Genomic DNA, 17596 nt, shown 5'->3' on the forward strand with positions numbered 1-17596 from the left:
TGAGCCCGATCAAATTTAAATTTAAATTAATTTTGAGTCTAAGTATATAATTAATCAAAATTATTTTACTTCCAGCCAATTTTGGATTTGAGTTTGAATTAGCTAATTGATAAGTAATTTTAAATCTGAATCAATTCACATTTAAATTGAGCTCGATCAAACTTAAATTAGATCAGGCTAGCTTGATTCAGGATTTAATCAATTTTAATTGTTATTTTTTATTATTATATTTGATTAAGTCAGAGGTAAGATATTTATTAAAAATATAATTATAAAATATTAGAAATTTTTTCAACGTATTTAAAATAATACCGAGTGGATCTTAAATAAAAATATATAATAAATATATTTAAATAGATGTATATTTTTTATAATACATTGTCATTTAAAATTTTATCTAATTATCTGCAATTTAATTTCCAATAAAAATATTAAAATTCAATCTGTCTTTTATCAAATATTATTAAAAAAATAAAAATTATATTTAGTCAGGATCGCATAAAAAAAATAAAAATTAAGTGCTTAAGTTAATGAAATTTAATAAAATTGAGCCATTAAGCTAGAGTCCTTGGGCCGAATAGTTGGGCCGAGAAGTAAATTAGCATTTGCACGCTAAATTGGCGATATTTTGGTCGACTCGAAAAGCGGATTCCTCCTCCGAAACCTCGTTCATATATACGAATCAAACCACTTCTGCTAAAAGATGGCAATCGCTTCCTCTTCGCTCACAACCAAGTCCGCTCGATTTCTCGAAGCTCTCAGGCTACCGCGGATCGTAGCGGCTATCCATCGGCCGAGCAAAACCCTAACGACCACATCTCAAATGGACGAGACCGATCGGAACTCTAGGGTTTCGAACTCCATGGGCGGAGCAGGGGGTTGCTTCCGGCTCTCTCAATCGGCCGTGCTCAAGCTCCAGAAGGGAGATATCACCCAGTGGTCCGTGGACGGATCCACCGACGCGATCGTGAGTGAGATCGGAGCATCCTTCTCAGATTTTCTTTGTGATTTACGGTTCTTTAGTTCTTGATACGTCTAATTTGTTGTCGTCCTGTTGTTTTCTAGCTTGGTTTTTAGGTTATTATCTTGAGTTTTTCTGATAAGCAAGCATTTAGTACACGAATTTGTTTTCGCCGGATTAGATTTCGTTCCTTAGAGAACGAGTTCTGAATTTTGACATGGCTTAGTTTATTGTTCTTTATACGATAGAAGATCGAGGTTTTGTCGTTTTAGAATCGTAGTTGCTGCTGGTTACCTTTGGTAGTACTAGTTGCTGCAGTACTTGGTTATTTTTCTGTATGCATTTATGCAAGCATGCGATGTCGTGGCACACACTATGTGTTGACAATTTTATTCTGCCAACCGGCATGGCTGTAGACTTAGTCAATAACTTCTAACATTAACAAAATATGTTTTACGATTCCAGTCAGATAATAGCCTGCTGACTTATCACATTATCTCATATTAGAGTTTTTCACTGGGCCTGACCTGTTCAAAATTCTAATAAAATCTGTCAGTTGTGAATTAACCAGATAATGGACAGTAGCATATTGTTATATTTTGCCCTGCTTTATTTTTTCCATTTCTCTTTTATCTGGCTACAACATCATTGGTTGTTTTTGCAGGCAAATGCTGCTAATGAGCTAATGCTAGGAGGTGGAGGCGTTGATGGAGGTAATTGCTTTGCACTTTCTTGATGTCATCATCAAATATCTAAGATGACTTGAAACTCCCTGTCTCAGCCATACATAGAGCTGCCGGACCAGAACTTGTAGAGGCATGTAGGAAAGTCCCGGAGGTTAGACGTGGAGTTCGCTGTCCTACTGGAGAAGCCAGGATTACTCCGTTAGTATATATACTGGATGATTATTAAGTTGTTACATCATTATGATGAACTAATAATAAAATTATCTTGTTGTTGAAACATGTCCAGAGCCTTTCGGCTTCCTGTTTCTCACGTAATACACACTGTTGGACCCATTTATAATACGGATAATAATCCTGAGGCTTCCTTGAGGAATGCTTACAGGTGACCTGTCTCTCGTATGTTTACTTTTAAATTGTCACTAAACCATCCTCAGGAAGTCTACCTATTTCAATTGCAGAAATTGCTTGCAGCTTGCTAAAGAGAACAACATACAGTATATTGCTTTTCCAGCAATATCATGTGGTGTTTTTGGGTATGTAGTGGCTTCACTGAGTAACTTGAACTCACTCATGGTCTTGCATTAATTTCTTTGGATTTAACTTACTTCCATTTCTTTTACACAGCTATCCTTATAAAGAAGCATCCAGAATAGCTATATCTACAGTAAAGGATTTCTCAAATGACTTGAAGGAGGTATGTATCACTTTGTTTATTGCTTTATCCAGTATTGAATTCTCATACTTATAATCTAGTCATGCATTTGTTCATACCATAAACTTTGTTTACTGCATGTTCCTTTTTCCACTCTACCCTTTTGCTCTTAGAAGATATAGGGCCGTCTTTTACATTTAGTTAGCTTTCTTAAATGTCTAGTGATGTCTATGATATGAATATTACTATTTCAATGTCATCTATGATACACAGATTCTTTATTACACAAGCTGATTCCATGTGAACATACTCACAGGACATGCACACATGTTGAATCATGTTGTTTAGCAAAAAGAGACATCCAAGTGGTAATGATTTCAAGTCATAGAAAAGAGTTCAATGAAAAGAGTAAGGCTGCATATATCTTCACTCCCCAAACCCCCACATTGCAAACCTTGTGCATTGGAATGCATACACAAAGAAATTATGTATTTGGCTTAGTTTTTTTCTGATCATATGTTATTTCTTCGATACACAGGTATAGAATGCTGTGAATATATTAGGTTATGGTAATCCCTATTAAGATAGACCAAGTTCATTAAAAATGTTTTGATTAGGATACCCTTTGATTGCTAAAAACTTCAATCATGATCCAAGACAATGATAAGGCCTAAATTTAGAGCTTATGTCATTGTGTCGTAAAAATAAATGTCATTTATCCTATATCTTGTTATTTAGTTAGTTACTTTCTATTAATGTTGTTGGTGGTTTGATACAAAATATGTACATTTGTATGTGTACATAAATGTATGTGTACAGGCTTATTGACCAAACAAGGCATCTGTGCATTACAATCTATTTACTTGAATAGGGACAACCCTGAAATTTATTAGAATAGATGTCACGCTTAACCTTAAGATTTTTAAGATAAAAGGAATTAAAATATCAGCATATTTAAAGTTATACATCACGAAACAACTTTTTTTAACCTCTTAGACATCTAGAAAATGCTTAATTTCTTTGTGAAATTGATCAAAATTCGAAAACACTGTACATTTTGCTTTAATTATTGTTTACACCCTATCTTGCTGAGCTAAATTTAACCCAATAATAATAAATGAAATATAAATTATAGAATATTCTATTTCTTTCAATATTGAGAACTTTAAATACTAAAAACACCCCTCATGAGCCACCTCATCATCTTATTAACAATACTTAATCTTCTATTCTTCTCTCTCTTCTCTTCTACCCTATTAAACTCATATTTATCATATCTTATTTTTGGCATCTAGCTTTCCTTCTTTTTCCTGCCCATTTCAACTCGTGAGCACCGGGAACCTTGCTAGAGACCACCACCACTACACAATCTCAACTCCACCTTATAGTCTTCTCTAGTGAAATTCTCTAGTGAGGTTCTTAATACTAGCTAGTTGAGGTGAGGTGTGGGGGTGAAGAGATGAAAGATGCTAAAGAGAAGGAAAAATATGTAAGATGGAAGAGGGAGGTGTTAGGTATGGAACGTCCTCTTCAATATTTAGATCAGTTGCAGGAAAGCAGTTCGCGCAACTAAGAAAAAATATTCACTAGATATTCTCCCGTAGTCAAAAAATTACGAAACCAGGGGTGGTCGATCCGTACTTCCTAATCTACACTTTTGGTATTTACATCCTTCGTAGATTCGGACTGCAACCAGGACGAAAATATGTAAGAGTGGGGGTAATGGTAGTGGTGGCGGTGACGGGTGGAAGTGATGATATGATTATGGATGATAGTAGAGATGAGGGTGGATGGTTGATGGAGTTTAAGGGATAAGGATGAATGAGGATAAGTGGCTGAGATCCCAAGGAGGAGGGAGGACTCGACGGACGAGGGAGATTAGAAGATAAATGAGACCTTGCCAACGGTAGAGGTGGCTGGTTAGTGAAGAGGGAGGAGGGAGGCTATGGTAGAGAGATAAGAGAGAGGATAGAGGAAAATAGAAATCAAGATTCATTCATCATAATGATTTTTGGTTGCCATCCATACTTTAAGAGGCTAACGAAACAAGTCAAAATGATAATTATTAACCCTAAATATAGTGGGCTCTTGTCGATCGCGTTCGAACGCACAAAATACGTCATCTGTCGATGTGAATGTATGCAGACGTTCGCATGTGGGCGCTTGAACGTGGCGGAGCGCGTTCGAACGCGCAATTTGCGTTCTCTGTTGATATGAATGCCTGCAGGCATTCAAACGTGCCCCCTTCCTCGTTCGAACGCGATCTATAGAAACTTTACTTTTTTGAAAATAAACAACTAATGTAATAAGAAAAGACTCCAGCAATGTGTATCAGGAGGAGGAAGGAGGGATAAATACTTTCAATATTTTTAGTGAAATTCTAAGCTTTTTCAAGCCATGTCTATTCATGTAAATATTTTTTTAAGAATGCCTGCTTTGGTCTATAACCCTGTGTGTACACACACACACACACACACACATATATATATATATATGCAAATCTTCTTTTGAAGATACAAAGTGGTTTAAGTTCATATTATTCGCTATACAACAATCTTTAACTGTTGCTAATATTTTACAGAAGGCATTCAGGAAAATCAGTTTCAGGTAAGTTAATAGACTTATGTATGAAGAATCTTCCTGGTCCTTAAGTCTTTTTGATATGATTTTGTGGCCAGTAGGTTTGTTTGCAAAAATATGTTCGATTAACAATTCAAAGTAATTCTTGTTCAGAACTCAAAAATATTGCAGTGTTACCTAAATGGCTAAATATCAGTGTAAACATTATTTAATCTGTATTTTAATATACGACTACACTTCTTTATACTGATGATGGACTGGAGCTTTATGATGAGTACTGAAAATTGGTCAAAGCATTATCAAAGGACATAAACTTTACCTTCATTGTTTAACTTGTGATATATCCTTGTAGCCCTAACACAATTACAGAAACTTATCTCACAATTGAGAGGATTGACCTTAGTCTCAACTCTCAAGGTCATTGGAAAAGTCCACTATTTGTTTGCTATTACTTAGCAGCTGAGATCCACTTTTGGTTGAAAAGTTCTGCTTCACTCTATATATTACTTGGAATGATGTCACACTGAATATGTTAGTACATTCTCATCCTGGCAATTCTACTTCGGATCCTAATTGTTGTTGCTAGCTAATAGTGATTAAAGTAACTCACAATGAACTCTGCTTGCAGGTGCATTTTGTTTTGTTTCAGGATGAACTTTATAATATCTGGTTTGAGACTGCCCGTGAACTGCTTTAATGACCGGAATCAACAGTTGTTTCCAAATTATATCAAACTTGGTGCAACTTGAGGTTACTACAAGTCTGCAGTTGTGCACATCCATCTTACTATAGAATTAGTGTCATTTGGTGAAACAGAGTCGAACTGGGATTTTTGTTTGTACAGCATGAGTACTGTAAACTGCACCTATTATTTAAATGAGAAACACGAAGTTAAAAGCTACACCTGATGGCACTAATAGAAGCAGCAACATCATATAGTGTTTTACTGGGGAAGCAAGGGCTACATCTTGTTTTTGTTCTCCAGTATTTTTGTTTTGCTGGTGGAGGAGCTTGTTCCTTTTCAGCTCATGTTTTGATGCTGGCTGATACTAATTCTACAAGATGGCATGCAGCCTAGCAGAGACGAGAGCAGTCCTTGTAACCCTACAGCATATCATTAAAGCATTTTCACTCTTATCATAAGCTGACTCGATCTGTGAACGAGGATAATGACTTTTCCTTGTACATCTCTATGAAGTGCAGGATACTACTCACTATAGCCAATTAAGAAATCTCAGAAGATGTACTAGCTTGCATCAAAGATGCAGTCATCGATTAGGCCACAATTACCGCTACAATGTGGACCAAGGACCAAAGCTTTTATACTTTGGGATATCAATATAAGCGAGCAGGTTTGACTCAAAGCCTCCAGTAAAAAATAGTTTCCTAAACTAAAATATAGTTATGCTTGAAACTAATTTTGAGCTGAGTCCAATTATAAGCCGGCTCGCTCAAATTTAGGCTAATAAGGTTCGAATTTATATATATATATATATATATATCAATTTTTATGTATCTCTAATTTGATCTAAATCTTGTGGTAATCAAATTTTAATCAAGTCTCGGAACACTCTGATTGACCGGGTATTTATAGACGTTGATCTAGGACTGTCAAGTTTGACGAGCAGCTCGGGTAAAGCTCGAGTCTGGCTTAACTCGGTCAAAGCTGAGTCGAGCCCGAGCCATTATAACAGGCTCAAAATTAATATCGAGCTGAGCCTGAGTTGAAGCCGACTCGCTCAGGCTCGACTCAATAATCTGACTAGCTATAACTAAGGACACGTGACATAAAGAACTATTGCCAAGTGTCCCTCACTAACCCATCCTCACCCATAACCCATTTAATATTCATCACTCTCACCTATCCCACCCTCACGTCACCTTTCTCGTCATCAATTCCCTCACCCATCCCACCCTCATTCACCCGATCACCACTCATAACTTCACCCCACGCGTCCACCTTCCTTCCCGTCGGTAAGCCACCACCACGGCGCCACACCTTCCTCTCCGTCGGCCTCCTCCTCGTCCACTCCGTCGGCTTCCTCCTCCTCCTTCATTTACCATTTCCTTGTCGTCGCCTCCTCCTCCATTCGTCTCCAACTCCTTCGACAAGCCGCCGTCCATGTCGTCACCGCCTCATCCTTTAATCAAGTTAGAGCTTTGCTCAGGCTCAGCTAAGGCTCGATTAGGCTCCGCTCGAGCTTGGCTCGAGTTGAGCTGAACCGAGCCTGAGCAAAATTATGAGGTTCGAAAGTAATTTCGAGTCAAGCCTGAGCCTGAGCTGGCTCGCTCAAGCTCAGCTTGTTTACACCTATACGTTGATCAACTCATATATTTAAGAAGTTTGGAAATCTAAAAATCAGATAATGTTCAGTTAGTTAAAGGGGCATATAATATATGAGCATACTCCGATTCAAATTTTAGCGGCAGTTCAACTGTATAGCATTAAATTTTTAATTATCTCATTAAAAAAAGTTCACATCTAAAGGAGAAATATAGAAACCTATATAGCAAGAGTGAACACTGAAAAGAAGCTGCAAATAAAAGACAAGAGCTTAACATAGAAGAAAAGTGGGTGATGTAAACGGCTTTTGGTGGATAGATTAGTTACAGAGAAGGTCGAACGCTTTTTCTAAAAAAAATAAGTTTGAACGCTTCAGGGTTAAAAGGATTTCCCTTTAATTTGTATGTGATCATTGGAATAAGACGTCATGATGTACTAGCATTATTTTCCCTCTGCAGTGGTTGTAGCTGCTCTCTTCCACTTGGATCCCCACTCCACTCATAGAAACAAATTATTTTATCTATTAAATATCATGAGTAGATAGCCAGTATCCTTCTGATTGGATGCTTGAAAGTATCGCCAACTTTCCATACTTGCAAGCGTTACGTAGGTGACTGAATAGGACTACTAGTTATATATTAATAAATTTTAATATAAAATTTTAAGAATAGTATCACTACTAAACTATTAAAATATCTAAGTCTCTCTCTCTCCTTATCATCTGCCACCTCATCCATTTTGACCACGTTATCATCTTCCTCACTCTCTCTCTCTCTCTCTCTCTCTCTCTCTCCATTCCCTTTCTCTACCCTATCCCAGCCAATCAAAACAATCTCTTCTCTCCCGCCTACCCCAGAAGTTCTTCTGCCACTCCATCCCCACCCACCTCTACCTCTTCTCTTCTCCTCCCCCTCTCTCTAATCCGATGGTCATCGTAGGTGCAAGAGAGCGAGAAAGGAATGGGAAAGGAATGGAAGACGACGAGACGAGACGAGACAAGACGAGACGAGACGAGAGGAAGAGAGTTGGATGATACTGAGAGAAAGGATAGTTTTGATTGGACGAGGGAGAAAGGAAGCAAAGAAGGAGACGAGGCGGTTTTGAACGTGCTACTAATTATAAATTTTTCATATTAAAATTATTAAAAATATAAAGTAGAGTCGAATTCAAATAATAGTGCGAGTTTTGGGCTGAATGGTGGGGCCCATAAGGAAATATCCACTTCCATGCTACTATATAAGCGATATTCACCCTCGAAACTCGAGTAGATAGACGACTAAGATGGCACGCGCTTCTTCTTCGCTCTCAACGAAGTCCGCTCGATTTCTTGAAGCTCTCAGGCTACCGCGAATCCTAACGGCGATCCGTCGAGCGAGCAATACCCCGGCGGCGGCGCAGTCTATGGTTTCGAACTCCTCGGGTGGAGCGGGGGGTTGCTTCCAGCTCTCTCCTTTGACCGTGCTCAAGCTCCAGAAGGGAGACATCACCCAGTGGTCCGTGAACGGATCTACCGACGCGATCGTGAGTGAGATCGGAGCATCCTTCTCCCATTGCTTTGTGATTTAGAGCTCTTAGTTCTTGATTTTTCTAATTTCTTGTCGTATTGGTGTTTTCTAGCTTGAATTTTGGGTTATAATCTTGAATTTTCCTGATCATGATGCATGTATGTTATTCTTGTAGCTACTAGATGCCGTTTGAATTACAGAATTTGTTTTTCCAGATATGAAGAAGATTAGATATCGTTATTTAGAGAAGGAATTCTGAATCTTGACATGGCTCGGCTTATTGTTCTCTATGTGACAGAAGAAAGATTATTTTGCGCCGGCCTTACCTCTGCTAGAATTTCGGTCGCAGCTCTCCTCTCCTCTAGAGAGCTTTTCCTTGTCGTCGTCGGCGTCTTCCTCCCCTCCCGTCTCCTCTCTTACCCGGTCGCCTGGCTAAGGGAGGGGAGAGGCTTTTCTCCCTCCTTAGATCTTCCTTTAGTAGCAATACTTGTTTCAGAACTTGGTTACTGTTCTGTGTGCATTTACGCAAGCATGCTAGGCATAGCCGCATAGTGTGTGTTGGCATGGATCCGTGCCAACCGGGCATGGCTGTAGTCAATAGCTTCTAACTTTAATAGCCCGCTGACTTCTCATCCCATGACTCATGTTACTCTTTCACTGGGCCTGACAAGCTAGTGTTAACAATGTGAGAGCACTGCTAAACCCCTTCTTCTTTAAGATTCTTGAGCATAGCTCAGGCAGTATATATAGACTTGCAGGTAAATGCTGGCCGTGAAGAGAAAGAGAGCCTGTTCTGTTCAAAATTCCAGTAAAAACCATCAATTATGAATTAGCTAGATAATTCACAGCAACAGCTTGTTATAGTTTGACGTGCTTTATTTTTTCCATCTTCTCTATAATCTTGGCTACAACATGATTGGTTGTTTTTGCAGGTAAATGCTGCTAATGAGCGAATGCTAGGAGGTGGAGGGGTTGATGGAGGTAATTGCTTTGCACTTTCTTGATGTCATCATCAAATATCTAATATGACTTGAAACACCCTGTCTCAGCCATACATAGAGCTGCCGGACCAGAACTCGTAGAGGCATGTAGGAAAGTCCCGGAGGTTAGACATGGAGTTCGCTGCCCTACTGGAGAAGCCAGGATTACTCCGTTAGTATATATACTGGATGATGATTAAGTTGTTACATTGACTATGATGAACTAATGATAAAAATATCTTCTTGTTGAAACATGTCCAGAGCTTTTCAGCTTCCTGTTTCTCATGTAATACACACTGTTGGACCCATTTATGATACAGATAAGAATCCTGAGGCTTCCTTGAGGAATGCTTACAGGTGACCTGTCTCTCATATATTCACTTTTAAATTGTCACTAAACTCTATCCTCAAGAAGTCTACCTATTTCAATTGCAGAAATTGCTTGCAGCTTGCTAAAGAGAACAACATACAGTATATTGCTTTTCCGGCAATATCATGTGGTGTTTTTGGGTATTTATTGGCTTCAGTAACTAACTTGAACTCACTCATGGTATTTTGTTAATTTCTCTGGATTTATGCTTTACTTCCATTTTTTTTATGCAGATATCCTTTTAAAGAAGCATCCAGAATAGCTATATCTACAGTAAAGGATTTCTCAAATGACTTTAAGGAGGTATGCATCACTTTATTTATTGCTTTATCCAATATTGAATTCTCATACAAAATTTGGTACCGTATTATCCAGTCATGCAATTGTTCACACCATAAACTTTGTTTAGTGCATGTTCCTTTTTCCACTCTTCCCTTGTTTCTTAGAAGTTATAGGGCCTTATTTTACGTTTATTTAGCTTTCTTAAATGTCTAGTGATGTCTTTAATATGAATATCACTATTTCAATGTCATTTATGATGCACAAATTCTTTATTACACAAGCTGAGTCAATGTGGAGACACTCGTAGGATTCTTTATTAATACATGTTGAATCATGTTTAGCAAAAAGAGACATCCAAGTGGTCATGATTTCAAGTCATAGAAAAGAGTTCAGTGATAAGAGTAAGGCTGCATATATCTTCACTCTTCACTCCCTAGACACCCCTAGATCAAGTTCATTAACAATGTTTTTTTTTTCCTGTTTCTTATTAGGAGTTTTGGATATCTTTTGATTGCTAAAAACTTCTATCATGATCCAAGACAATGAGAATGACTAAATTTAGAGCTTATGTCATAATATGTATTTTAATTTGGAAAGAATTAAAAGATCAACATATTTAAAACTTCTACCTCATGTGAAAAGTGAAAACTGTTCTCTACCTCTTAAACATCCTGAAAGTGCTTAATACTTTAGTGTTTTCATTGAAATTCTAAGCATTTTCTGACCATGCCTACTTGGGTAATTTTGAGACCATGTCTATTCAAGTATTTTTCAAAGGATGCATATATATATATATATATATATATATATATATATGTATGTATATCCTCAAAATTCTTTTACACAAGGTGGCCATTTCATATTATTAGCTACAGAACAAACTCCAACTGTTGCTAATATTTCACAAAAGGCACTCAGGAAATCAATTTTAGGTTGTTCATAGATCATGTATGAAGAATCCTTAAAGGGTCTTAGCCTCTTTGACATGATTTTGCAGCCAATAGATTTGTTGGAAAGAAGATTTTCGATTATTCATTTGAAGTAATTCTTGTTCAGAACTCAAAAATATTCCAGTGTTACCTAAATGGCTAAATATCATAGTTTAATTGGTATTCTAATATATGAGTGCACTTCTTTATACTGACGGTTGACTAGTGCTAACTCAATCTTTATAATGAGTAATGAAAATAGGTCAAATGATGATCAAAGGAGTTAAACTTTATTTTCTTTCTTTAACTTGGGGGAGGATTGACTTAGTTTCAAGCTCTTTGGAAAAGTTCAGTCCATTATTTGTTTGCTATTGCCTAACACTAAAGCCCACTTTTGGTTGAAAAGTTCTGCTTCACTATATAGAGTACATTGAATGATGTTATACTGAAAACGTTTTGTGAATTTTTATCCCGGCAACTCTACATGGGATGCTAATTTTTGTTACTAGCTAAATAGTGATTAAGATAACTCACAGTGAACTCTGCTTGCAGGTGCATTTATTTTTATTTCAAGATGAACCTTATAATATTTGGTTTGAGACTTCCTGTGAATTGCTTTAACGACTGGAATCAACAGTTATTTCCAAATTATATCAAACTTGATGCGACTTGAGATTACCACAAATAAGTGGGCATTTGATGAAGAAGAGTCAAACTGGGATTTTCATTATTGCAGCATTACTGTAAACTGCACTTACTACTTGAATGAGAAACTCTGAAGTGAAGAGCTACACTCTGATGGCAATAATAGAAGCAGCAGCATCATAAAATGGTTTACTGGGAAAGATCATATTATTGGTCGATTGGTTTATTGTATTTGAGAAAACCAGATCTATACATATAAGATGTAATATAAAAGAAAAAGTTTAGTCTACGATATACTTTTCAAGGGATGAGCGAAATAATAGAAAGATGCAAGACTTATGTTTATATTTGTTTCTCATGCATCTTGAAACATAAAACTAAATGGCCTCTATGAGAACTGGAGTCTCCAGCAGTACATGAATTCCCTAGTGTGCACTGTTTAGCACAGTCAAATATCTGCCTTACAAGAAGCAGAGACACAGATTTTTGCTTAAAGAATGTCGAACTTCCCATGCAAATATACTATGCATCTTTGTCTTTGATGAAACGTCTCGGCAGTCTGCTGATCACATTTTCATCCACTACCTTGTAATGCTTGGAGAAATTCTGGTGGACTAACCCAGCATACTTATCCACATTCTCTTCATATTTATTATACAATGCTGGCAGCGTAATTGAGATGATGGTACCTGTGATCCACCCATATGTAAGATCAGCAAAGTGCAAATTATTGTATGGTCTTTCCACAAAGCGTTGAAGCAATTACATGCCAAAAATAAGACCATACAATCAACATGTTATTCAAATGAAATAAAATTAAATCCCACTGAGCAAATTCTGCAGGATAATGCATGCAAAAATCCTGCTATAAACCAGTGTCCATTCATCTCTGGCACTAAACTAACACAAATTGCACATGATGCAGTACGATTCATAAAGTGATCAGTTTACAGTAGGCAATAACCTTAGCAACTTTTGTCCATGAAAGACCACAATGAAAAATATCACCATCACCTGCAAATAACCTTGGGTTCATAGTTTCACTTACATTATAAGCAGATCCCACTACAAACCAGCAGCCCTACTAATAAATGGTGACATGGCATACAGCCAGTAGATATAAACATATGTGCTATTTGAATGCAGAAGCAGAATATATAAATTAAGAGAAACTCCAGAACACAACTAACAGGGTATATAGACGTCAATCATGGAGAGATCTTAAACAGATATAACAACAAAGAAGGCTGACTATAAATATTCACTACTCCCACAATTTTGACATGCCTAAAAGAGAAGTATAGGAAAGTGCTGACATTTGAGTGAAGAATGTACCTATATAAGCAAGAGTGAAGAATGAAAAGAAGCTGCCAATAACAGACAAGAACCAAAGACAGATCACCACCTGTTCAGGAGAACAAAGACTAGTCTTGAAACTTGGTGGGCAGAAGGGAGAGCAGCATTTTGTTTCTGTTTGTACATATTGACAGTTTGAAAATTTCTTACCTGAAAAAAGAGCCTGAAGTCCTTTCCGATGGTAATATCATGAGCCATCATCAGCATATTATTAACTTTAACACGAAAAGAAGCTGCGGCATTGTTGACCATTTCCTCAGATAAGACCAACTCTGGTAGTGGCTTAAGTTGCCTGCTCAAACACAATCAGGACGGTTGGGAGTGCCTTCTTTAAATAAGAAAAACCAAATAACACCTCCAAAGGATGATATATAATCAGCTTACTTATCTAGTAAAGCAGCGCTTTTAGCCCAGATGAACTGAACTACTATCAAAATAAGCAGTATGTCTGAACAGATTGTCAGGAATGGCAAGCCAGATCTTTCAAATAAAAGCCATGCAATAGTAGCAACCATGACAACGCCGCAAGAAACACGTCGGCGTTTCCACAACATGACATCAGCAGCTGAAATGATGGCCAATCACAGTTAGCAGAAAATATAATCAGGGGATGATAATAAGAACCAATGAGGAAAAGAAAGAAGAAACATGAGCCAAAAGGTGGAAGCCATATTATTTGCTAAGTTAGTTAAGTTGATGAGTAATTAAAGAAACTATTAGTAAAACATACTTGACAATGTGGGAGATTCAATGTTTTGAAAAGCGGTAATAGCAACCGCCTTGGCGGCTGCCCTGCAAAGTAGCAATATGGCCTACCAAAGGCAGACAGGCTGCATTGGCGCTTAGAGGGGGCCGCTAATTTGGTAGATGAGGGTCGGGTCAATAGAGACTGGTCAAGTCGATAGATGCGAGCAGAGTTTTGGCTAACTTAAAAAAAAATTGTAATTGATCTCCTTAATCTCCTCTCTCAATCGATCCTCCTATTCTGCCCTAAATCCATCTCTCGAGCAACAACGGGAGCACGAGCTCATCTACATCTCTTGCCTCGTCCCTCTTCCACTGTGGCCTTCTCTCCCTCTCTGACGATATTAATCTTGTCATCGACGAGCTCTCTAGCAGAAACAACTAAAGATGTTGATCTATCTCTAGCTCTCTTCCCGCCTTTCCAACTTTTTTTTCCTATGCTTCTAATTTTGCCCCTACTATAAATAGATGATAGGCTGACATTTGAGAGTAGTATTGAAGGATAGTATGTGGGATTTTTAATTTTCTAGTTTTCTAGAATCTCAAAGAGAAAAAAGATTAGTTATGATTCTAAATTTTTAGCTACTTGTAATCTTAGTGTTAATTTTTAGCTATATTAGAATATATTATATATCATATATAATTATTTTTTATTTTTTATATATCAAAATACTATACCGTCTTTGCACCCTAGGTGGTGGGGTGACCGCCTGCAATCCATTAGACTTAGAATGGATGGCAAAGGTCAAGCACATCAGCATGAAACCATGCAACAGAAAATTTGTGTCAAGCCATCCACTACATAATTCTTACAGTAAGAAGAAAACTCAGGTACTAATAGTTTAGGTTCTCTATGAAGAAGTCCTGCTTCAGGCTCTCCCTGACAACACATTTATATTTTGAAATGCCTTGCTGAAACAGTTAGTCTCAAAGCAAGCAACCCTTTTCTTTTGTATCCAGTTTAAGTTCTTATCAGAAATCATAAATCAATATAACTTCAAGTTCTTACCTATCATTTTTCAGATTGGATGTCCAAAAGATGCACTCAATAGAAGATAACTTGCCAAGCTTATCAAGTATCAAGCATCAACCCCATCAAACTCAATTGTGTCATCCATACCTTTGTTTGTGCCCTTCACTATACGTACATAAATACATAATTTATCTTAGAGATTTACTAAGAATTTGTTGACTGATATAGCAAGAGATACTGTAATTGGGACATCCAAGAAACAAGAAAGAAAGGCAATTAGTCATTCAATCATTTGTCTAGCTCAACCAATCTGATTGTCATAGTTTCTATAGCATTTCAGAGAACTTAAGTTTGTCAACACGGCAACACTACATCCGTGGAAAAGCAAATTACTGTTTAAAGAGTAGGAATGGCCTTTTGGCAAAGAACTTATAATGAAACATTACAGAAATATTACAGAGAATATAAGATGCCCATAGAATTGTGATAAAGTTAAAAAAAAAGAAGTCATAGAATTTGTGAAGAAAGCTGGATATGAAGGGTTCTTCAACAGTAGTTTTATTAAGGGGGGACTAGATGCCAATAAACTGCTACGTGGAAGTGCAAAAATGTAACTTTGAGAGAATAAATTAAGTTAATGGACCTAGACCAAAAAGACTAAGGTGGACAGCTGAAAAAGATAAGAATCTGGATCAAGTGCTGGAACGAATTCGGATGCCCAAAGAAATGGTCACTAATTGTTATACAGAAAATAAAAACATACATTTAGGGAACAGCTGGTTCTGATTCTTCTATAGTGAATTCCTTTAATAATAGTTCATGAGAAGCATAATTTACATGGATTCAGACAGAGTGAAATATAGGTGTCATAATTAGGTGAGCCACTTTAGTTCTTAATGTCATCAGCTAGTAGCTGGAAGTTTCGTCGAAATGTGGGCCATGCATAATATAGTGTTACTTGGAGCATGGGCATGCAATTCAAGCTGATGTTTCACTCAGTTGAAGTATGCAGCTATAAGGTACAATAGGACCAGATATTACACTTAAGTCACTTTGCCTACTTACTATATGACATGATGTGTAGATAGAGGAAGAATTTCACAATATAATCTAAGAATTTCCTCATAAAATCCCAACTACTTGGGTTTCGGATATGAATCGGTTCCACAATTAAGCTTCATTTATAAGGTATTCCCCTCTCAGTCTGGAAGATATCACCGTATCTTTCTTATCGCTGCTGTACATAGATTTCTTAGCGTTCATATCTCTGACACCATAGGGAGATAAATAACTTTTACTCCACACTATTTGGTCGATCTTTGTTGTAATCCAGCAACCAAAACTAAGTTCCAGCTAATTCTATATCGAAGTTAGAAGACAACACAAAATTTTACAATAATAAGCGTCTCTTCTTCCAATTTCTACTTAAATTGGAAACTTTTTAGAAACAAAACAACGGATTGACAATTCACCTTTTCCACCCCCAATGATCTGATGAATCGGCCGTTGCCGATCGAAGAGGCGATACCCGCCGCTCGACGAGCTACACTGATCCGCCGACCTCTCCTTCCTCGCATCCACGGCAACCTCCCCGTTCGATGAATCCTGCGCACTTCCGTCCATCTACGCCTTCAAATCCCAGCCAAAAAGCTCTCGAATCGGACGAGAAGACAAGAAGCGCAACAAAAACCCAGTTCCTCTTTACTGTTCTCGTCGATTTATAAACCCTAATTGGGGAAATTTTAGGACGAGGAAGGAGAAGATTCGAGTTTCTTGGGGTCCAAATTGAAGCAAATTGGACGATTTCGCAGACGAGGAAAGGTACTGGAATCTAGATACACGCACTTGCCGACTTTTTTGTACTTTGAATTATTTCTCTTTCGTCTCTCTCACTGTGAGTCGCTTTAAAATAATTCTATTAATTTTTTTTTTAAAAAAGAATCTATTGGATGTTTTGGCCTTTTTATTATTAATTATTTTAATTTTTTAAGGATGTTTTCGCCTTTCGGCGTAATAGAAAAATCTACGGTAGGAATTATATATTTATTATATTCCACTTAGTTAATCTCATTTTTTTAAGTAGAACAATGTAGTTTAAAATGGTGTACAAAACTATGTTATTTGGTTATAAACTGATTTAATAGTGTCATGACTATATTTAAGCCTCATTTAATTTGAGTCCACAGTTTGAAATTATGTTTATCTATTATTTATAATTAAGGGAGAGTAGATTCTTAAATAAGAAAAGCTTATCCTCTAACCAAAAGAGATTTTATTTGATCTAGAAAATATCTTATGTCTGAGTAATAAATATTTTTATTATTTAAAAGTGGATGAATGAGGAGATGATAGAGAAGATAGAATGATTGAATAATAGTTTATTAGAGTAATTTTCTTTCAAGAGCAAAATAGTAATTAAATTTTGTTCATAAATATAAAATAGGTTGGATAAATAAGAAGAGGAGAGAGCAGACTAGGTTTAATCAGTTTAGTGTTCACTAAACTGATTTAAAAATAATCCTATACTCAATCCAAAAGATGATGCTTGGATAAAGTTTCTATATATTTCCCTTCATTACCTGTGATTTATGATTGTAAAAGGTTTATCCAACTCTACTAAATATGCTTTATAGTTTAATTATTCTAAGT

General features: G+C 36.9%; 3 protein-coding genes across 6 annotated transcripts; 2 read left to right on the plus strand and 1 right to left on the minus strand.

Annotated features, from left to right (window-relative positions):
* Positions 1 to 666: 666 nt before the first annotated feature.
* Positions 667 to 5780, plus strand: LOC140775750 (uncharacterized). 4 transcript variants are annotated; one of them, XM_073119165.1, is made up of 8 exons: positions 667 to 967; positions 1626 to 1674; positions 1743 to 1845; positions 1934 to 2029; positions 2106 to 2180; positions 2272 to 2341; positions 4881 to 4906; positions 5508 to 5780. In XM_073119165.1, exons 1-8 carry the CDS (start codon positions 704 to 706, stop codon positions 5626 to 5628), a joined length of 804 nt encoding a protein of 267 aa, XP_072975266.1. In that variant the 5' UTR covers positions 667 to 703; the 3' UTR covers positions 5629 to 5780. The 4 variants fall into 4 exon arrangements, 2 of the variants coding, with proteins under 2 accessions (XP_072975266.1, XP_072975268.1); XR_012106804.1 differs by lacking the exon at positions 4881 to 4906 and adding an exon at positions 2616 to 2707 and having other exon boundaries at positions 668 to 967; XR_012106803.1 differs by having other exon boundaries at positions 668 to 967; positions 4881 to 5410.
* Positions 5781 to 8306: 2526 nt separating this feature from the next.
* LOC140776747 (uncharacterized) lies at positions 8307 to 11926 on the plus strand. The gene is made up of 7 exons (XM_073120575.1): positions 8307 to 8684; positions 9601 to 9649; positions 9718 to 9820; positions 9910 to 10005; positions 10084 to 10158; positions 10252 to 10321; positions 11782 to 11926. The coding sequence occupies exons 1-7, from the start codon at positions 8445 to 8447 to the stop codon at positions 11848 to 11850; spliced, it is 702 nt and encodes a 233-aa protein (XP_072976676.1). The 5' UTR covers positions 8307 to 8444; the 3' UTR covers positions 11851 to 11926.
* A 242-nt stretch (positions 11927 to 12168) lies between these two features.
* Positions 12169 to 16809, minus strand: LOC140776746 (reticulon-like protein B16). Its single transcript, XM_073120573.1, has 5 exons — positions 16420 to 16809; positions 13615 to 13795; positions 13381 to 13522; positions 13210 to 13279; positions 12169 to 12563 (listed from the first exon to the last, which is right to left on the minus strand). Exons 1-5 carry the CDS (start codon positions 16568 to 16570, stop codon positions 12397 to 12399), a joined length of 711 nt encoding a protein of 236 aa, XP_072976674.1. The 5' UTR covers positions 16571 to 16809; the 3' UTR covers positions 12169 to 12396.
* Between the last annotated feature and the right edge of the window lie 787 nt (positions 16810 to 17596).

This window comes from Typha angustifolia, chromosome 14 (genome assembly GCF_048772165.1).
Source record: "Typha angustifolia cultivar Huaian chromosome 14, ASM4877216v1, whole genome shotgun sequence".
Taxonomy (NCBI): domain Eukaryota; kingdom Viridiplantae; phylum Streptophyta; class Magnoliopsida; order Poales; family Typhaceae; genus Typha; species Typha angustifolia.